The sequence below is a fragment of the Centroberyx affinis genome, unplaced genomic scaffold (assembly GCF_046629955.1).
Source record: "Centroberyx affinis isolate AG114_WGS23_722 - 3 ecotype Tasmania unplaced genomic scaffold, CSIRO-AGI_Caff_v1 ptg005220l_1, whole genome shotgun sequence".
NCBI lineage: Eukaryota > Metazoa > Chordata > Actinopteri > Beryciformes > Berycidae > Centroberyx > Centroberyx affinis.
Window position 1 is genome coordinate 80,959 of NW_027282597.1, and position 22,940 is coordinate 103,898.

At 40.4% G+C, this 22,940-nt stretch overlaps 1 protein-coding gene across 1 annotated transcript in view; it reads right to left on the reverse strand.

The window, feature by feature from the left end:
• Window positions 1-20,932, reverse strand: part of myom2a (myomesin 2a) — a 53,328-nt gene extending 32,396 nt beyond the window's left edge. The window contains 10 exon segments of the mRNA XM_071546340.1: window positions 1,415-1,576; window positions 5,062-5,226; window positions 6,787-6,825; window positions 7,357-7,445; window positions 12,919-13,011; window positions 13,698-13,852; window positions 15,549-15,684; window positions 16,330-16,422; window positions 18,913-19,041; window positions 20,825-20,932. Coding sequence (XP_071402441.1) covers window positions 1,415-1,576; window positions 5,062-5,226; window positions 6,787-6,825; window positions 7,357-7,445; window positions 12,919-13,011; window positions 13,698-13,852; window positions 15,549-15,684; window positions 16,330-16,422; window positions 18,913-19,019 — 1,039 coding nt within the window. The 5' untranslated portion in view covers window positions 19,020-19,041; window positions 20,825-20,932.
• Between the last annotated feature and the right edge of the window lie 2,008 nt (window positions 20,933-22,940).

A 22,940-nucleotide genomic window follows, 5' to 3' on the forward strand; every position in this document is an offset into this window, starting at 1 on the left:
ATAACACAAATGGATTTATGCAGCGACCAAAAAAGACAAACAAATCAAAACTATCTTATATTTTAGATTCTTTAAAGTAGCCGCCCTTTGCCTTGATGGAAAGGCAAAGGCTTTGGAAAGAAATTCATACATAGGATCAATTTCACTATTTATATTTGTCTAAGAAACTCAATTCAACTATTTAAGCAGAAGCCTTAAGATCAAAATGGCTTTAAGAGAATGAAAAACATAGAACATTCAGTCAGGTGGGTCCAGACTGTTGACTGGTAGTGGATTTGGACCCTCCATCCTCCTGTCCATCCTTCTGTTCAATCTATCTTTTGCCAATCTATCCATCTTTCAAATGAACCAATTTAGATAATTTTTCACTCCACACATGGACATTTTAACTTTCCCCACAATTAAATAGTGAAGAGTGTGACTGTTTTAAATTGAACTCAGATGGAGAAGAACAAGACTCCTCTGTTCTTCAGTATGACAGAGGAATCAGCACACTAAGGTTTCCCAGTAGCACTTCACCATCTGAGTTCAATTTAAAACAGTCACACTCTTCACTATTTAATTGTGGGGAAATTTAAAGGTGCTATGTGTAACATTTCAGGTTTCTGAAAATAAAAGCAGTTATTCACAAGACCGTGTTTTTTATTTTTATTCAGTCTCCATCTTTGTCCCTCAGCCTCACTGTGGTGTTTCTGCTCTGCTCTTCCCACAGATCACCTGTCAATCAAACAGTGTGGGCGGAACTTGGATTCTCTGTTGGTGAGGTTTGAGTTCCTCTTTTCTTTGTCTGTTCAGCCATGGTGGCTATCACTGCTCATGCTAACTACCCAGTTCTTCTTCTTCTGTTTTTCTTTTCCCAGGAAAGAGCTACCAGACACCGGCTGTTTGTGAAAGCTAAACTATGGGTTGAATCAGCTAAACTATTGTGTTATATCAAACAGTTATAGAGAGTAGCAAAACATGACATTTATTTATATGAAAATGCTGCTGATTATTACTTTAAGATCACATTTACCATAGACTTTGCTGCTTCCTGCTAAACATAAATGCTTGCTGTTGCAAAGATGCTGCTGCTTGTCCCCCCTCCCCTTCCCTGTCATCAGTTTTGAAGAGCAAGAAGAATAATAACAGCCCTCGATAACAGCCGATATCCATTCTGACCAGGTCAGCTAACATCAAGTTGAAACTGCAGTGCAAAGTAAAAGTACGACACAAAATGTTTTGTGTCGTAAGGCAATCCAGCAGATTGACTGCCAAATGTAAAATGCAGTGTTGAGGCCAGTAGAGGCTGCCAATCCTCTGGCAATTCTACTTATGTCTAAAATGAATGTGATGATGATTTATTGATGTTAAATTGTTACACGTGGGACTTTTAAAATAGTGAATAAAAGAGTTGTGATGTCATCGGTCCTACCTGAGACAAACAGGTAGGCGCTGTGCTCGGCGGTGCCGTCCTTGGTGAATATGCGGAGGGTGTAGAGGCCCTCGTCGTCCTTGGCCAGGTGGGGCAGCGTCAGGCGGGCCGAGCCTCCGCCCACACACATCTCCACCAGCTGACCGGCCTTCAGCAGCTTATCTGTCCACACACCAGAGGGAACACACACTTAGGAACAATCAATATACACTCTGAACAATTTGTACATTTTCTCTAAGGCTTAGGGGAGTAAAAAGTCTGTGGTTGGATTCCAGTTCCTATACTTGTTAAGATAAGATAAGATAAGATGAGATAAGATGAGATAAGATAAGATAAGATAAGATAAGATAACACTTTATTGATCCCCTTGGGGAAATTCAGGTGCCACAGCAGCAATTGACGGACAATACCAAAGAAGTAAAGTATGTCAAGTACAGGTAATAAAGAAATAAAGGAAATAGCTACTAACATATAGGTAGTGAACATAATATACAACAATAGAGACAATAGAGATAGTGCAAATAATGCAAAAAAAATGCAATGTTATTACTTGATGTTATTAAAAAGGGATCAGAAACACTAAAGTTGATATCTAGGTGTTGTTTGAGACTGGAGACAATAATACTATGATGTTTTGTGCCAAAGTTTTAGGCACTAAATCGACAATTCTCTTTTTTCCCGGGTTAAAAATCAAAAGTAGTTTAACGTCATTGGATGTGTCGTAGTGTCTTACTTTACATAGACTCTAAGTAATCAGATTGCTTTGATATTTTTTCTTTGCATCTCTTCCCACTCTGGTGTGTTTGTTCATGCTGTGATCAGATGATAGTCAGGACAAACATGCGTACAGGAAGAGAAGGTGTTACTCATTGTGGTTTCCCTAAGTAAATACAGGGAAATGAAAACAAAAATAACTCGGTGACTCATGATGCGGCTGCCGACCTCAGAGAGGTTAGAAGTTAATGTGGTTCATCTTCACCAACAAACAACCGCAGTGATCTGTGGGATCAAAACAAGCTGTTGCATACCAGCGGTGGAAAAAGTATTCAAATCCTTTACTTCAGTAAAAGTAGCAATACCATAATGGAAAAATACTCCAGTAAAAGTAAAAGTTATGCATTCAAAGGTTTACTTGGTCTAGGTCTAACTGCTCCATATACTGTTGGGGATTTTAAACTCTAACAATGCAACATATTTTATGAGCTTATCGTATGTTTTGCATGTAAAACCTTATTCTGCAAAGTAACTAGTAACTCCAGCCGGCGGATAAATGTAGTGGAGGAAAAAGATCAAGATTTCCCTTTGAAGTGTAGTGGAGGAAAAGTAGAAAGTCTCACAAAATACTCAAGTAAAGTGACAGTACCTCAATATTGTACTTGTATTGTTACTTTCCACCTCTGCTGCACACTTATCTCCTCAACGCAGAAACACTTTGTTCAATACAATAAAAATCGAATGTTCCAACAACAAACAATTCCTTAGTAAGGGCCTTGGTCTGGAAGGGAGTATTTGTTGAAAAGTCCTTTTTTAAATGCTTTAAATATTACTACATCAAGCCTATGAGGAGGCATCTACTTTGCAATCTGTAGGACATTGAGCTCTTTGCATCTGTCCAAAACTAAATGTATTTCTTGGTGCCAGTACTCCCAGTATAGAGTCTCCTTACCATGAACCGCCCAGGTCAGGATTTCACTCTCTACCTTACTTAGAAAAGCCGAGTCATCATCCGTGACCGTGTCAATAGATAACAAACCCTGAACAGGTTGAGCTTGCTTTGTTCTTATCTCTCTATCTCTTTCTGCTTTGATGGAGATCCACGTGTGTGTTGACTGAATCAAACTCACCTGGACCTGCCGTTCCCACTCTGCCTGACCTTCATTTCATTTTCATTTCATTTATTTGTTTACATCTGTGTTTAGTTGCATGTCTGTTCGTTTTCTAGTTGTATCCATTTATCCCCTGTATGACCTTTTATTCCTTTTTTTGTTATTTTTTATTTATTTATGTTTGTTATTCAACTGTTTTATTTATTTGATTGTGGTAAATTCTGCATCATTGTTTTTTGGGTTTTTTTATTGTATGTAAAGCACTTTGTAAACTTTGCTTTTAGAAAAGTGCTATACAAATAAAGTTATTATTAGTATTTATTTATATAGCACTTATTTGAACATGGTTAGTGCAAAAAACTCCTGACAGAATGCAGATATTAAGAAAAAAGAGAAGCAACAGTGTGCTTAAAAGAAACAATACAATAAAAAGGCAAAGAACTCAACCCATAATCTTTGATTCACGTCTCTATGCGTTTTACCTGAATACTCTACTGAGGTTCTACTCTTGAAAGGACGAACATTTAGTTTCTACAGTGTGAAAGCGTGCAGCTGCAGCTGTGCTGATGTGCAGCAGGGCGTTGCTGGAAAACAGCACACATGCTCAATCAACTTTTCCTTGGATAAATAAAGGTTATAAAAACAAGAGTGTGTGGCAGCTGCTTCTGATTCTAGTTCTGGTTCAACATGATGAACAATAACCTCTTCTGCACTATACTCTGTCTGGTCCTGTTTGTCTGTGTGATAAACAAAACAATGTGGCCACAAAATTGTTTGCAGCAAATTTTCCAGTGTTAATAAATGTTGATTTTTCAGTGACAATTATTTGGAGTCGACTGGTGTTGACTGGACAGTAGTTTTGGCTATCAAAAAGTGTTAAATTACATCTGATCGGTATAGACTGATAACTGACAATTTTGATGTTTTATGTTTTACTGTGCTCCTATTTTATGTATTTGTATCAGGCTGGGGTCAATTCAGGAATGATCTCATCAATTCCAATTCAACTGAGTTCTGAATTTGAATTTTGTAAAAACTTACAGGAAACTGGAATTGAGTTGGAATTTCAGGAAGTTGAATTTAATTCAATGAAATCTTGTTTTTTTTCTTACCTCATGTCTGAGATTCCACATAATGTTATATATTATCAATACTGAATATCATAACATGTTCAAGGAACCTTTCAGCTGGTATGCAGAACATGTAATGATAATCCATACATTATGATTGAATGTATTTGATTTGTTCAACTGCCTTTTATTTGATTCATAATGTTTTGATTTATAATGTTTAGCGAGTCGAGACAAACTCTCTCAGAAGTGGAATTTCATGGAATTTAATGGAATTCAGTTCTGTTTCCTGTCGTTCCAATTCAATTCATATTCTGTTTCCTTACAGCTGGGAGACTTTCACACTCACACTGCAGGAGCTGAACTGGAGTTTCAATTCAGTTCAGTTTATGAATGTCCCCAACCTTGATTTGTATCCTACTATAAAATGAGGAAAACTCTGTCTGTCTGTCCGCATCCATTTTGCTCCTCAATGGGTTGGCCAATCAATCTGAAACTGCACATGAGCATGGAGCATCGGCATAGGCAGGGACTGACGAAGCTGATTTTTCCATTTTCCCAAATTTACACTGTTTATGCACTTTTTTGGCAAGTCTGCACGGAGTTGTGGCGCGCGCATCCCCGGGTATGGACTAGTTATTCTAATTATATGTTGTTATATGTTTTTATTGTGTGTGTGTTTTATGTTTCTGCATACTGGGCTTCCCTCTCAGGACAGAACAGTGTGGCTGCACGGCGGCCTCTGTCTCACCGTCTCTGTACCACTGTGCGAGCGGCGGCAGGTTGGGCAGGTCGGGCACCACCACCATGGAGGACACCAGGCTGACGGAGCCGCCCTCCACGCCGAACGTCACGCCGAAGCGCTCCAGCAGGGTGACCTCCAGCTTGCTGGCGTGGATCTCAGACAGACGAGGACCTGGGCGGCAGACAGGAGGTGAAACATCAGCAAGAATCCATAAAAACTCAAATCCAGCAGTAAGTGAAACAGAGTCAACAATCAATAATTGAAGAGTTTCTTTGTAAAGTGTGATAAATCCATTTTAAAGCATGTCAAAACTACCAGTGATCCTTTCTTCGATAATATCACTAAATGTTGTATGATAGAAAATAATTTAAATGATATTCCATAGAAAGTTAAATGTTGTCAAAAATTATTAATTCTTTGTGACTCCACAATCAGGTTTTTCCCTCCCCAGAAATGCTATAAAGTATATCTACAGTATATGAATGAATTAAAATTTCTCAACAATATTCATGATGTCCTCATCAATAACACTATTTTTAAACAAATATCTTATGATAGCAAATATTAAATTTGGTCACAGATTATGAATTCTTCAATATCCTATAGTAAATGAAAGTCATCAGTCATTCACTCAAAACACAAATTAAATACTGTATAACCATTATGAAAAAAAGATATCTGTGCTCCTTTCCTTTCCTTAATAGCGTTAATACATTTCAAACAGGTTCCTTACAGCAGGGGTTCTCAAAGTGAGGTCCGGGGACTACAAGGGGTCCTCGAGGGGGTTCCAGGCAGTCCCCAGGAAAATGTACAATAGTTCAATTTGACTTCTATTTCACTTGCTAAGTGTTGCTTCAATGAGAGAACAGACTGTATAGGGAGGACTGTTTTGATTATAGGTTTCATTATCCCCACTTACACCACAGACAGTTCTGTGATTCTGTACAAAATAAAATATCTAACAACAAAACTCTTCAGATGGGATTTCTTGGGACCAGATCTTATCAAACAGGGGTCTGTGGTCTAATACGGTGGTTCTCAATGCGGGGTCCGGGGACCACCAGGGGTCCTTGAGGGGGTTCCAGGGGGTCCCCAGCAAATTGATGAAATTTGCTGGGGACCATTATTTCATTTACAAGAAGTTAACACAATTAGAGAATGTAGAAGAATGACTGTTTTCATCATAGTTTCTCTGTTATCTCTCTACCTACAATACAGATAGTCGTGGAATTCTGGACAAAATCATATCTAACAATAAAAAATATTCTCAGATTTGGGTTTGGGAGCCATAATCTCATCAAATGGGGGTCCATGGCTCTAATGTGGACTAAATTAGAGATCCTTGACATGAAAAAGTTTGTGAACCGCTGGTGTAAGGCCCTGCAGCTTTCTGATTTGTCAGTAACCTAAAAAAGAACTAAAAGATTAACTTGCATCACATGTGAACCTGTGAATGTTTTATATGTCAGTGGTCCGTACGTACAAACTAAAAGCTGTGTGTCGGCTTTCACGCTGATTTACTGTGAACAGAGCTCCCACTTGTTTCTACTCTCCCCTGGCTCTGGACCGGGACAGCAGCCTCTCACAATACTTTCCACTGCTTATCGGGCCTCTCTGTTATTTGTAGCCTCTGATCTCAAGTGGAGCTGGTGACTTCTGGGCCTGATTCCAACATAAAGTTCAATAAACCCCCTCTAGACCCTCAGCTACCGTCCCCCTTTCTCATCTCACCTTGGCCGAACTGGGAGGACTCGGCTCCCCCTGCTGGTCCTGTGAAGAAATGAGAGTCAAGGTTACCAAAGGAAGACACAGTATGTAGAACATTCCCGTCACTCAATTAAATAAAAAAAAACATCACAATTTTGAATTTTGAGTTTTTCTCACTTTGTATCGCAGAATTCTGACTTTTTCTTCTGTTTTTTTTCTGTTTTTTTTCTGACCGTTTTAATTGAATGCATATCCTACCATACATTTGTGAGAAAAAAATCGGAATTATAAGATAAAAAGTAAGAATTGCAAGAAAAAAAAATCTAACTTCTGTGAAATGGTCAGAATTCTGAGAAATAAAATCACAATTTTTTATTTCATTTAGTGGCAGGAATGGGCTTCCATAGATATGACAGAAGAAACAAGATGGAGAGAAAACAAAACATCTGTAATTTTAATGCTGTGTTAATAATAGAAATCTAGAGGAAGAGTTGGACAACAGTAAGAGAGATGAAGAGCGAGAGAGAGAGAGAGAGAGAGAGAGAGAGAGAAAGAGAGAGAGAGAAAGAGAGGGAGGAGGAGAGAGAGACTTACTCTTGACAGTAACTGTAGCCTTGCTGGTAGCCGTGCCATGGTGGTTGGTTGCCACAGCGCTGTACTCAGCAGTATCACTCACCACACACCTGCAGCACAGGGCAACAACATGGAGAAACACCATGTCAGCAGCTGGAATATATGAATATAAATCCATATAGTTTCAACTATGGCTTTATGGAGACAGTTGGTGTTCACTGATCCCCACTGAGGAATGGTTATGCAGATTAGCTGTTTAAAAGACGTGTAAATGGTTGCAGACGGATAAAAAGAGGCTACATAGAGTTTAAAAGTAAAAGTTTAGTAGCGTCTATATCTTAGACCATGCCTTCTGGGGTAAATGACAAAAATAAAGCTTTATCTTGTACATATGGATTTCTCTGGTACATATTTTTGCATATTTACAGCTGTGTATGCATTGTTTAAGTATGTAATTATGTATTTACTGGTGGTCTAAAACTGGGCTACACATAGCCAAAAAGATCCTGGGTTATATGAGAGCTAAAAGACATAGATATGAGGTTGAAATGATGCTTAGTGCTGAGTCATCTAGCACAAAAATGTCTGAAATACCATCTTCAAAATGACTCATATGTATATTGATCGATTTTTTGCATCTATTTATCTGGGGATAAACGATGCTCTTTTTCAGCCTCGCCCTGCTTTACATTCATACACTAGCACATATTCACACATGGGAGCGGCCCAGTAAAAAAAACTCTTCTGCTGTCGGCCATGGAGCAGCTGCACTGGAGGAGCTGAGGGTGAGCTGCCTTGCTCAAGGGCAGCTGGGCAGTAGCTGCTGAGGACAGTGTCACTCATTCACATTCCCGACCCGGGTTTTCCCAGCTGGTGTGGACATTCAAAACCCCCGCAACCTTACAAGTTACAAGCCCACTTCCCTCGCCTTTAATGAAGATAATGTGATACTTTATTGGTCTCCACTGGGAAATTACTGCGCTCCTTCTGCCTTCTGCCTGTCCCCCAGCAGGCGGGACGGAGCGCAGGGTCAGCTGCACTGGAGCTCAGTGTCCTTTGCTCAGGGACACCTGAGCAGGGAGGAAGGTTGCCAACACAGGGGCTTGAACCGGGTTTTACAGAGTCTCGAACCACTAGACCACCCTGCTGCCAAGCTAAGCTAACACCACACCAACACTGATAGTAGCTGGAAGATATGGCTGAACAATTAATCTAAATTTTATCGAAATCGCAATATGGCCTACTGCAATTTTCAAATCGCAGGAGGCACAATATTTGTTAAAGGTGAAATGTGTGTCAAAAAAAATGTCCTGGCCTACACATCATATTCTACAGACTTAAGAAAACATCTTTGTTTGGTACAGATCCCCGCAAAAATCACACCATAATCATTTTCATACGTTTTTCAATGAAAATGAGAATAACAATGTAAAAATTATCATTCCCTCTAATATCGCAAATCATATCGCAATTGCAATATCAGTCAAAATAATCGCAATTAGATATTTTTTCAAAATTGTTCAGCCCTACTGGAAGATATGAATTTGCCAGACTTCAAAAAGGATTTCAGCAAACCCCAAACCCCTACGTTAAAAATGAGGATAGAACGATGATGGAAAGTGACTCGTATGAAAAAATGTTGCGAGGGTAAAAATGAGAATCTCAGGAAATTATCGGATAATTTTTGTGAATATGTATTTAAAGGAGTACTGAGTAGGATTTTGCCGGTTGTGGCTTGTAAACACAACTGTCAAAGTTGACTCCTCCTCCCTCGCTCAACAACACGTGAAGCCACGCCTCCTGAACCCGGTCGCCAGAACAGTAAAAAACCCAAGTACAGGGAGGCAAAACGCCAAGCAGACAAGACTCGTTCCAAAACCAGAGTGAATCTGGTGTTGGCTTTCACCTGTTGGCGAGTATTGAAGCCTGTTTTCTGTTGGACAGATAGGTGCCGTTAGCTTAGCTAGCTAGCTAGCTAGCTAGCTAAGTATCAGCTTTTCTACTACAACGAAGCTATGCTAGCAGCGGTAGCTAGCTGCCAGCTCACACACACACTCACTCTGACCAGAACTCCAGTTCCTCTGAATTAGAGTTCGGACCGCTACCGCAGCCAGAGAGGCTTTTAGATATAAAACATTCAGCAGACGGACTCACCTGCTGCCAAAAGGTCGACACACAGAAACGTCCCGAACATTCAGAAATAAGAAAGTCCAGGCAGAAGGCAGCAGGCTCTCTGTAGACACACACACTGTGACACACACTCACACACTGTCACACACACTCACACACTGTCACACACACTCACACACTGTCACACACACTCACACACTGTCACACACTGTCACACACTGTCACACACACTCACACACTGTCACACACTGTCACACACTACAGTACCAATGGGCCAGAAGTCATGACTGAATAGGATCATTTTTGGATGAGTTTATGCTATTTCAAGGAGGGAAATCCTGCTCAGTATGACTTTAAGTGAGAATTTTTTTTTTTTTTTTTTAAATGTATCTCCTAAAAATATTTCCCAGTGTATCCCATAACTTAAGTGCTGCAGTATATTTACATCTATGGTGGATTTTTTTCGTTTTATACCCAATTTCTGCCTTGGATTGTCGCCCCTGATATGAATCCACCTGTCTGAGCTGTGTGAATGCCACTGTTATGAATAACAGCCTTGTTTTAATCTTTTCTTCATTGTTTCTTCAGCACCTGATGGAACAACCTGCGATAATTCGAGCCCATTATAAAGACTTACAGGCACTCTGTGTAACATACACTCACCGGCCACTTTATTAGGTACACCTGCTCTTTAACACAAACAGCCTGCTCCTCCAAACAACGAATCATGTGGCTGCAACTAAATACACGGGGAAGTGGTTTAGTTTTTTGTCGGACCAAACATCAGAATGGGGAGATGTGTGACCTAAGAGACTTTGAGCGTCTGACTGTTGGTCCAGCAGCTCAGAGACAGCTGCTGCCCTCCTGGGATTTTCACACTACAGAACAGAGTTCACAGAGAAACAAAAAACATCCAGTGAGGGCAGTTCTGTGGCCAAAAACAGCTTGTTAACGAGAGAGGTCAGAGGTCACAGGAGAATGAACAGACAGGTTCAAGCTAACCGAAAGGACACAACAGTCTTTACAACAGTGGTGCATGGCAAGCTGTTTAAACATTAATCACTGAGGCTTACTACAATTTACTTTCAACTAGTTAAAATTCTTCTGTAACTAATGAATATGCATTTACAACTAGTTAGAATGACAGTTTAAGATATCTGTAGCTAAAACAAATCTTACTAGTTATAAAGACATTTTGACATATAGCAATTATAATTAAACTAGCCAAAATCGATTTACACATATCTTTAATTCAACAACTGAAATACTACTATTGATACTAGTAATAAAACCAAATCGCAATATGAACTTCTGCAATTTCAAAATTGTAGAGGCTGTGGTAAGACATGGGTGTCCAAAATGGATCTGAACAAGGTGTTTACACCTGAGAGCTGCAGGTAATCATTGGTCCATGAATAAAGTACAATATCGGTGAAAACCTTTCATCATACTCAAACTCAGTAAATCCTGCACACTGACATCTATTTATTTTATTTTTTTTAACAAAATCACTTTTCTTTAAATTATTTTAATGTTCTAAAATTTACGACAAGAAAAACTTGTCATGATATGAATCGCAGTTTAAATCGCAATTGCAATATTATGTCAAATAACTGCAATTCGATTTTTTGCCCAAATCCTTCAGCCTTAATTGTAGATATCTTTAATTGGAATTATAACTAGTAAAAATTACATAATGGATATGAAGTCTTGGAATTATAACTAGTCAAAACTGAATTACTGATATGTTTAATTCATAGTAGCCTCAGTGACTAGATGTTAAAACAGCTTGTCATGGTGGTGTGCAGAAGGCATCTCACAACACACAAGCTGTTGATAAATTCTGATAAATGAGCTACAGCAACAGATAAGCAGCCGATGCCAGACAGGTGTCCCTAATAAAGAGGCCGGTGTGTGTAGAGCGTAACGTTAGTGCGTACGAAGCAGTTAAGCCTCCGCCTCTGTTCGCGGCCGGCTGTAAACTCCTCAAGTCGCCGTGCGATTACGGCACAAGGCGCTTCTGAAAAATGATCTCACAGGTCGGGAGCGCGGCGAGGAGGAGGCGCCCGAGTCGCAAGACGAGCCTGAGGGTGAGAATAGAAGGAAGAAATGTGACCTTCACCCCAGAGGGAAACTATTTTAAAGACGAACCATTTTCTTAGCTGGGGAGGGGGAGCGGGGCGATAAATTGTGATCCTTGAGTCACTTTTTTTTTCCCAAATGAACTTTTCACACGGTTGCTTTTGCACTAGGAAAGAGAAAATGCTGTATACTCTATATATTTTTATGAAGAAAAGGGAGGGGTGGAAAAGGTCGGGGACATAAACGTGGGTCTCCTCACTGACCGTGTAATGTAATGACCGAAGACTGGAGATATTCAATGCTGCAGCAAAAGCGAGAGAGAGAAGAGAGAGAGAGAGAGAAGAGAGAGAGGGAGAGAGAGAGTGGGAGAAAGTGAGAGAGCAGAGGGAGGAATTCGCGGCTCGAATGACGCAAATGTCAGCACTGCGACACGAACAGCTGAGGAGTCTTGAAGACGAAGGCCGGGCCAGCGGACTGGGCTAAATAGGAGATGTAACCTCCACCCCCAACCTCTCCCTCTCCCTCTCTCTCCCTCTCTCTCTCTCTCTCTCTCTCTCTCTCTCTCTCTCTCTCTCTCTCTCTCTCTCTCTCTCCCTCTCTCTTTCCATTTGATAAAGACATATAAATATAACGAGAGCTACTCTTGTTTAGAATTTAATAACAAAAATGAAGCCAGGTCTGGATCAGTTCTAAAGTGTCCTTGAGTAGATAATCTTGCACTGCCGTGAATGGAGAAGGACTACAATACCCAGAAATCCTGTAAGGTTTCGTCAGTAAACTAAATGTCCTGCTGCAGTCGGAGGTGATGAAGAGGAGTGCAATATGACAACTTACAGTATCGCTTCATAGCTGAAGATTATTCTTCACAACAACGCCTACAATAACAGTGTGTATCCTGTGTATGGAGAATGATTAAAGATATTTCCAGATTTTTCCAGGCTTTATATGTGCAATTCACACGTGTTTTGAGAGTTAGAAATTGTCAAATCCAATTTTTATTCTTGTCCATACTCTTCAGACCTGTATATCATCTGTGCATATACTGTATATCTTTCCCTTTCTCTCCAAAGAGTTGTTTCCATTCCAGCTGCTGATACAAATACACCTGTTCAATGGAATATTTAATTATGAATTTGAGTCCCACAATAACCTAGGTTCCAAATTTCAGGTTTCCCATGACATATAAGACATTTTGTGTTTAGTTCCAAATGAAATCTCCCTCATTTGAAGCCAAATCCACTACAAAATCATAACACCTTTACAGATCTTCTCTACTTTAGAGATGAATGATGAACTCCAGGTAATGAACTCTTCAGATCAAAAAGTTTTAAAGACAGTCATGTTTAATCAGAGTTGTGCGGTGCGTCGTACCTGCTAATGATCAGACTGTGGACTCCATACTTGTTCTCGATCTTGTACTTTCCTGGTGCGCTCAGCGGGTCGACAGGCACTCCGCCCTTATACCTGCAAACAGGCCAGCAGTCTGTTTCACACCTTCAGACTGAGACAACACACTTCAAACTGTTTAAAAGACATGTCTAAATGTGCATGGGGATCTGTGTCGCTTTGTTGGTCCCTTTGTTACTGTTCAATTAGCAGTACTAGCCATGCTAACAAGCCATTTCAGGGGAAACCGAGGGATAAATGCTGTAATTCTTTTCAAGGCTGTTCCACTTAACTGGTGATGAAAACAACCAAACAAAACAGATCTCGAAATACCAAGATAAACCTTTAAAGATGGCAAAATAAAGCGTGAATGAAACAAATTAATACCATAATGACCATAACCTGTAAAGCTTATGGTCAAAACATTCAGTGGGGATAATGTTATCTCCAAAGTTTTGCTAATAAAATGTAGTGGCAATGTTAGAAACCTGCCAATTCAATGTACAGGAAAGGTCTGGAATAATTCGATTTTTGTTTTTTGAGTGGTGAAAAAAATCTACAGCCCTTATCAGTTAAAGCACCTCCACTTATCACATACATTATCACATTATCACATAAAGAGATGTAGATAGATGTTTTAGCAATCTGTGAAGGACGGGATGCTTAAAGCCTGCTTCATGTAAGTCTACGTGTTTCTCTTTATTCTGACATCTTATAAAAGAAAACCAGGGTCAAACTGAATGAAGCGAGATGTGAACTCTGACCATTTGACGATGGGCCTGGGGCGGCCCTGCACCGTGCAGAACAGCTTGACCGGGGTCTTCTCCCACACGGTGTGGGGCCTCAGGGCCACCAGGAAGTCCGGCATCCTGTGGGCTTCCTCATACAACTCCACCTTCTTGGTCATCATCTCCTGAACCTGCAGAGAGCAAGATCAGTCAGGGGAGTGTGTGTATGCAGAGTGATGTTCATGGCCCACTGTCCATAGAGCGCCTCGCAGTGTCTCCGTGTACTGTAGGAGGTCTTCTTGTCCTCTTACCATGTGTCAGTATGTGCTGTGAAACTCTATAGGTTGACAATATGTTTCTGCTCCAATGTCTCATGTCCATTGTCAAATAATTATGCAAAATACTTCTCAAAAGTTTATTTTTTAGTCGACTTTTAAGTACCAGGCGGGTGGGGTTTGTCTTTTGGTACAGTTCTGTTTTTGGGTTGGGAAGTTATTCTCAGAACAGCATTTTGGCTTTCAAACATTGACATCTGATTGGATAAATTCATTCTGGTCCTAAATATCATTACATGTGACAAACTCCACCCATCTGGCCCTTAACACAGGGTAAAACGAACGCTGCAAAACACTGACTCAGGTCTGTTGAACAGTGGCATATTCAACAGTACTGATACATAATCTATATGTTGTCCATACACAAGTCTTGTGCTTCTAGTTCATGATTTGTCCATTTAAATCTTGTTTTTTAAACTATAGTTTGAGACATAAAACTGCTTCCATTGGGTCAAAACATGTTACTAAACTATTCTATATGTCTTAATGACTTTGGGTCCCAGAGTCGAACTGAATTTACTCATTTGGGTTTAAAAAAAAAGAAAAGGTTTTAAAACCCTACATCTAGATGAATGATGAGATATAGTATTCCCAAGTATAAAACTTTCAGTGGCACTGGAATTTTCCAGACCGATCATTTCTATGAAAGAAGACACAATTATGAACAGTGATATGCCAACATGATGTCATCATCTGCATTTCCCAGCTGTGAACATCAAACATCACCATCAACAGATCTGAAATCTGTCGAGACCAGAAGGATCAAAGAGATGAGGTAATTTAGTGATGGAGTCACTCTGAGTCCACCTTCAGTTTCAGCATCAGCACCACCTCACAGCAGCAGTGACTTCACCCTGCCATGATGTAATGCTGGACTCAGCGTGGGTAATGAACCCTGTGACACTTCGGCAGGAGGCCAACCATCCTTTGGAGAGTCTTTTTTTATATGCCAAAAATGTATTTCTCTGATAAAATAGAGCATGTGGCAGATGAAAATGAGAGTAAACCTGCCAGTGGAATCTGCTTTTGGGAGGAAACTAAACTCTAGTTTCAGTTCAACTGCACATACAAAATGCTAAAGGAGAAAGAAAGTGCAGGTGAGGCAAAAAGACACCGAGGGATTGAACGGCAATAACGGCAATATTGCAAAAAAAAAAAAAATTGCAAAATTTGACATTTTTAGAGCAGAAGACCAGATGCAGATGACTTGAGAGATTAAAATGATTAAAGAATTTTGACTCTAGGCCAAGCCATTTTCGAGATAATTGCGAAAAAGTAAACTTGGTTATTACAGCGTCACCTTGAGGTCAATGAGTGTCATTATATGTGCCTGAGTAGTGGGTGGAATTTGCAACCCACCTGCCAATTTTTGGTGTTTCTATGTCTTATGGTTTTTGCTGCGCGAACACTTTTAGCGGAGAAAAATCAGAAGAAGAAAGAAGAATAATGAGAACAAAAACAATAGGGGCTCCAGCAGCGAGCTTTGCTGCTTGGACCCCTAATGATGAACCCAGACCGCACCACACAGCAGAGTTCCTGGTGAAATGTTTACCTCTCTCTGGATGGCCAGATTGTCCACCTGGGTCTTGGTGGCCATCCTCATCCTGTGCAGCTCCTCCTGGATCGCTGCCAGTCCCTTCCCCACCTGGGTGGACACTCTCTGGTACTCCTCCGTCTCATCAGCACTCCTGCACACACACACACACAAACCACATTCAGGACCGACAGGACTGAGTCTGGTGTCACCGGGTGTCGACCAGATGTTTGGTTTTTCTTTCTCTTATGCTGATTTCATGGAAACAAGAATGCTGCAAATTAATCTCTCCTATAATTTAACTCTAAAACGAACATCTGTAGCAAATACCTTTTTAAGAAATAGTCTTTTTTGCCCTTTATGGGCCCTAAAAAATATTTGATTTTGGGCCTTTCTACCTGATCCAGTGTCTGATTGTGAATCCACTAATCATTAGCCATTTTTAACACTCAAATATATTATTAACCTCAATCAAAGGAAATAACTTAGACATGTACTGCAAATAGTACAATTGTTTTATTGGGGCTATTATATGGAAACTGACTTATTATGTTGAGGTTATTAAATAGAAACTGACAGTTTATAAATAATTAAGAAGCATTAAGTTAGACTTTTCTTCTCCAAACTCTAAGTCAGCTGTCAAATGATATTCATACATGATTATAACACATTTACACTGGAAATTTTCAGTGTAGCCGTCTTGTCTTGCCTCAGTTCAGCCAGTACAGACTGCGGTTCAGTATTAGCTTACTCCTAAAATAGCGTGCCACATGGCAGCAGGCAGCCAATGGGAGCTCACCTCTGCCGGAACACCGGTATGGTATAGGCTGGTTCCGCCATCGCCTCCGTGGCCTGGGCCTGAACCTGGCTCACCGACTTAGAGCTTGATTTCCTGCGGGGTGGAAAAGCCAATCGTTATGAAGGAGACATTAAAGGGAAATTCCAACCAAAATGGACTTTCAGGTTCTGGTTCTGCAAAAGTCGTCACTTCGCTAAAATGTCCCAAGATTCTGAGATCTGAGTTCTGAGACTCTGAGATCTTGTATGAGTCTGGAGTAATTAGGAAAATGCAATCCTATGATGTTTTGAAATTACACTGCATTAGATGTCTGATGTTATTTGGGGTTTTTTTTTGTTCCCATACCTCTAAATGTGTAATTTAGTGTAATTTAGGGTGCCACACTCTCCTTGATAATGGCATCCTTAGCCGAAATGACATGTTTTTAATATTTTCTAGTTAAATAAAGATACAATTAGATTATAAAATAAGATTTTAAGAGTGTGGTGCCCATTCATTTTGTATGTCTAGACTATTTTTGTAGCTGCACGTCTCGTTTCTGTTGTTGGAGCCCAATTTCTCTTGTGAGTAATATAGGTACAGGCAAATATCTCAGGTAATCCCAGTTGATGATGTCAAAGATTTTGCATTTTCCTTGATATTAAGAGCTAATAACTCTCCTACGCTAATAACGCTCCCAAGACAGCTGAGAAAAATCGTAGCAAATTTCAGCAAAAAGTCTTATGCAGAATAGCAACCTAAAAGGTGATTTTGGAAGAATTCCCCTTTAAGACAACTAGACCTACAGACTTGCTGCCACCTCCCCATTCACTGCACACCTGCCTGGGTGTGGAGCCAAATCCTTTTTGAAAAGTCTGGTGTTGGTTAGTCTCAAATACAGATGTGGAGAACTGTCTGACGATTGTGACTGATGAAGATCAGGGACAGGGACTGAGCCTTTCAATCACTCAAGAATCCCTTTCAATTGAAAAATGGACTACATGAAGTTGGTTCATCACACTGACAAAAAAACTGTAAAAGGTATAAAGGGTGTTCTGTCTAAAACTCCTCACAATCAGCAAATATTCCAGAGACAGGCATGTTGTTACACTCTGCTGTGGAGGACTTCATGAGAAAATTGGTAAAAGTGTCCACAGTTCTGAGCTCTGGGCTCAGATGTAGGTCAGGTTCAGGGAAGTGGCACGCACCCTGTGACATCAGACAGGGGCGACATGACAACATGGCAGCCTGCTGTAACCCGGCCAGCAGGACTCAGCCTGCAGAGCCGGAGCTCCGGGACTTCAGGCCTCTTTAGATTCTGCTCCGATCTGAACACTGACACATCTAAATACTAGCACAGCCTTCGACTTCAGCTATCAAGAGCAGCACAAAGCGTAACTCTGCTGCACAGCAGAGCTGGACTAAGGGTGCAGTGTTTTTTTTTAAAGCGAGCTAAAGCAGTGTAGTAAAATACATACTGGGCTGACATGACCTGTGACCCTAAAACAAGCCAAAAACTATTGGTAGAAGCTGCAGAGCATCACTAGCACTAGCTTCACCTCTAGCCTAAAGCTCCTTGGACCCACAGTGGGAGGGGGCTGCAGTGGCTGGGTGGGGGTGGGTGGGGGGTAACTGAGTGGTGGCCATTTTAAAGCTGCACCAGGCATCTTTGCATGTTGGCAACTCCAAATGGCAGTGAGAGGTTACAGTGAGACATTACTGTTTTTGAACGTCAATACCAGTAATAATAAAACGTGGTGTCAAGATCACTTCTTGTTAGATTTATGTAAATTTGAGCTGCCGATTGGGAAAAAACATTCATGTTCAACCTCCTAGTGATTACAAGCAGGACGTGGGAATGTTTTGTAGACTCCGATATCTACCACTTGGTGTCGTGTATAGCAGAAATATGCCAACAAAGAAGTTCTATTTACGCTAAAACAATAAACTGTACTTGCAAAAAGCGAGCAATACGTGCCGCAGTTCATTTAAGGTTAATTTGAAATTCATGAATTTGGATGTGGCTGTACCGACTTAAACACATGAATGCTTCCAAGTTTTAGAAATGAGATGTCACCCTGTTCTCCTGCTTCCTTCAGTATGACATCAATGCAAGCTCATGTTTCCCAACCTGGCTGCTCTGGGATGCTTTACACCGAAGGAAACCAAAGAGACAAGAGAGGAACAGATCTAATGTTGGTGAGTCCAGCTTGGATTGGATTTCACTCTGAAGTTTTGATTCGTCACTATACCTGCGGGTGGACAAGTGTTCATACCTGACACCAGAATTTAAATTGGGCAAACACGACAAATCTACAGCATCTCAATTAGTGGGGGACGGGACGCTCTCTCTAGTCCCACTTTGTGTGATTCAGGCTGATGAGACAGGTGGAATTTTACATAAAATTCTTGCCAAGTGCAGCTTTAAGTTAGAAATCAATTAGAAGGAAGCCAGACAGACAGCTAGCTAGACACATAGATACATATTCTGGGGGAAAACCATTCCTTTAAGCTCTCCATCTATCTCCTCAACCCCTCAGCAGAGGCTCTACCCAGCAGCAGCAGCAGCAGCAGCAGCCGTGGTTTTGGACGGCAGCACCGTACCTGACTGTCTGCTGCTTGACAACATGCTTAGTGTGAAGGGAACGATAATCAGTGCTGATCTGGCTCGCATGCTTCTTCTTATACCAAGGTATGACATTGGAAGCCATGTCAGGAACACTTCAAGGAGACCTGGCCGACAGCACCAGGGAGCAGAGACCAGACATTTACTGTTACAGCACAATGAATAGATAGATAATAATAAAGTAGACGGATACCAGTGTCTTCTTATCACCATGTTACTGTTAATTAATTATCTCCATATAAGTTGTTGGGCTGTGTTACACATTTTAAAGGTGTGCTGTCATCCTTTACATGTACAGAATATACAGTAATAGACTAATAAAGACATTGGATCCCTTACAGCTTGGCCAGTCCATTCTTATTTTATTTTTTATTTTTTTTATGTCTCTGAGATTTAAAATCTCTTTGCAAGAGAGATCGGGCCAAGACAGCAGGAATCAAACACACACAAAGTGACAGATAATACAACAAAAAACTATTTTACAAAATAGAAACATAAAACTACATCATGTCAAATACAAATTAAAATCAAGTGCAATAAAAAAGTTGATTGGGGGTAAAGGAACTAACAAGTTAGACACATTCACAGCTCCATATTGAATGTGTTTCTAAGTGTTTTAATATGTTTTTACATTCACCAAGAGTAATCAAATTTTCCAGCCGTAAATTCTGTCTGTTGTTTCATAGCAATCGTCCCTCAGTGCTATTACTGATTATTCCTCCTCATAATAATTAACATTTGCTGTGGCCTTATTCCTATTACACATTTTCATGTTACACAAGAGATTTACATGCATCTAAATAATAATATGATATATTCAAAGTATTCATGAATATTTCCCACTAGGGCTGGGCAATATATTGATATTATATCGATATCGTGATATGAGACTAGATATCGTCTTAGATTTTGGATATCGTAATATCGTGATATGGCATAAGTGTCTTTTCCTGGTTTTAAAGGCTGCATTACAGTAAAGTGATGTCATTTTCTGAACTTACCAGACTGTTCTAGCTGTTCTATTATTGGCCTTTACCCACTTAGTCATTATATCCACATTACTGATGATTATTTATCAAAAATCTCATTGTGTAAATATTTTGTGAAAGCACCAGTAGTCATCCCTACAATATTGTCGCAATATCGATATCGAGGTATTTGGTCAAAAATACCGTGATATTTGATTTTGTCCATATCGCCCAGCCCTATTTCCCACTAATCACAAGTACAAGTCCAGCAGTGAACAGAACATAATCACCAGCTCAGCACTTCACATGTTTCACCTTACAACCCCACAGCTCTGCTATGAATAGCTTAGAGAAGTCTGCCTGCTCCATGATTGGAGAAATGAAGGAAAAACCAGAGTCAGTAATAGCAGCGCGAGGCTCTCATATAATTTAATTAACAGATCTCAGTGAAATCATTGCCAACTAGCTGATTGATTAGACTGAGAAGCTTGTAGTCTGAATTAAATGATTTAATTTGAGAATGACTTCTAAACCAGATGTCAGATCCACTCTCTGCCTGCAGGCTCATCACGCTTCCACTCTGTATAATCTATTATTTCAACACATTTTTCAACATTTCTATCTGAATCTAACTGACACATATCGGAAAAAAGGTCAGCGACCCCTTAATTCACTGGAATGTGAGTAAGTACCGCACAGGGAAAGTCCGGCAGCCTTCAGCTTAGTCTCCCCACACTCCTCCTTTCCCCACAGAGAGACAAATTACCCACCGACACCATCTGACTGCACCCAGCTAACACCAGTCTGCTGCAATTATCCTCAATTATAACAGCAGATAACGTCCCACGCTACTGTATATTCCCCCCATTTAAAAAACTTGTTTCCCCCCATTAAAATGAAAATATTGAGAAAAGCGACTTACCCCAAGAGATTTAAAAGAGCGCAAAGCGGTGGCAGACCAGCCTGATGCCGCTTGGGAAGCACTTGCTGATAGCAACAAAAATATTCCCCTCTCCCTGAAGGAATGCTGTTCCCCTTCCACCCCATGTATGGACGCACTTAAGACTATATATAGCATTTACCCCGATTTCCCACACTCATTCCGCATTTTGCGCACCTGGAGATGGAGAGTGCGCATCCGCATGTGGCGACAAAATCAATTAAGTTATTCCGAGGAATGCTTCATCCACTGAATCGATTATATTTGGGGGATTTGGGAATGCAGTGACAGAAAGAGTGAGAAAAGTTTTGAATGTTTGTAAAAAATGCGTTTAGACTCATGGAGGCTGTAAGATTATTGGCTGTTTTTCCCCCTTCAACGATATTTAATTTTCACAAATCATCCAATCAAATCAAAAAGTGTTCCCTCATTATTTTCAGGATAATTTCATTTTTTTTCTAGTTGGATTCCTCGATGGCGGCACACCATTGGATACCTGGACTGAAATATTCATGCATCAAAAAAGCCAGTATAAGTTTTGAGAGAGTTTTCTGTAGGATCCCCACAGTGAAACCCTTCTGAGACCATGTTAGGCTCCTCGGACCGCCGCCCTCCCGTCTCAACACTTGCCAGCAGCACTCAAGACTATTTTTACCCGTAAGGATGAACTCCTCAGAGACAGTGATACCCCACCGCTTACTGTACAGGAGCCTGCTGCGGCTATTTTTATTCACACCGGTCTATTTTAAAGAAATTAAAATGACTGAAGATGCACAGGGGGGGGGGGGGGGGGGGGTGAAACACTTCCCATAAAGGCAGAGCGGGTGAAATTCAGATGTGATATAGGGAACCTCAGAGGGAATTTATTGATATGATATGGCCTGCAGTGGCTTTTGTTTGCCATCTGGTTTTGTTGCACAATTTAACCCCACAGGCCTTTTTTTTCCTCTCATTGTCAAGCTTATACTTCTGTTTGGATGAGGCTGTCCTGTATCAGTGCCCCAATATATAGTTTTCTATGGTTGTTTTGGCCTGCAGTCAGGGGCGTAGCTAGGAATTATGGGGCCTATATGCACAGGAGTTGACTGAGCCCCCCCTCCCACTTTGCACCACCATTATTCCATCTATACACATGCAGCTTCACCCAGAAACCTTCCAGAAATGTTCCTCCTCAGGGTCATGTGTGATATTGAGATATTCTGGAAAAGCAAACCGATCACAAGAGACTGCGAGGTGTCGTATTTCATTTTGCGACTCGCTCACAGCAGCGTTAGTTTGGAGCGGGCGAGCTAACAGTTTGAAAACCGGCAAAGTGAGCGAATGTTTTGTTTTCAAAAATGTCTGGTAATTGGACAGATTCCAAGACAACTAGCCATCTGAGTGGAGGACAAGATTAATATGCACATTAATATTCAGAGAAACACAGGAGGTCCTCATCTGGCATTTTTCTTTTTTTTTTTTACTTGAACTTTTATTGGTTTTTCCAACAAATAAAAAAAAAAGGAAACAGCATATTTCACTTACATACCAACACAGATACCTGTACAAGGTGAAAAAGGTGAAAATATAAGAAACAATAGAAAAAAAAGTAGAAATTAAAATAACATAAAATAAAAATAAATAATTAAATAAAAAATTAGAGGGATTGTAGCTTAGTGAGATGAGGGTCTAGAGGATAAACTAAACAAAATAAATTATGGTTCAAGCCATCTATCCATTACAGTAGTAAACAAAGGAAACATCATCTGCCATTTTTCTAAAACTATAAGTTATGTGTTCCACTCTGTACCTTAAACACAACATCCAGCCTCGCCTCACCTATGTGGGACCGTCATGTGTGAAAGCAATTATCCAGAAATAGTAGCTAATAGTGTGAACAGAGGAAACAACCAGCACTGCCGGAAAGTACTTAGTTTACTGACTCTAATTGTCCCCATAGGGAAAATGTCTTTGCAGTGAGAAACACACGTTGGCATGGCAACAGAGAAACAAAAGCCACAACAGGTTATAGTAAACAGTTTCAAAAGAGCACAGTAGTAAAAGTGAAAAAAACGCTCACTACAGATTCAAAAGGCACACTACAGTATCCACAAATGCA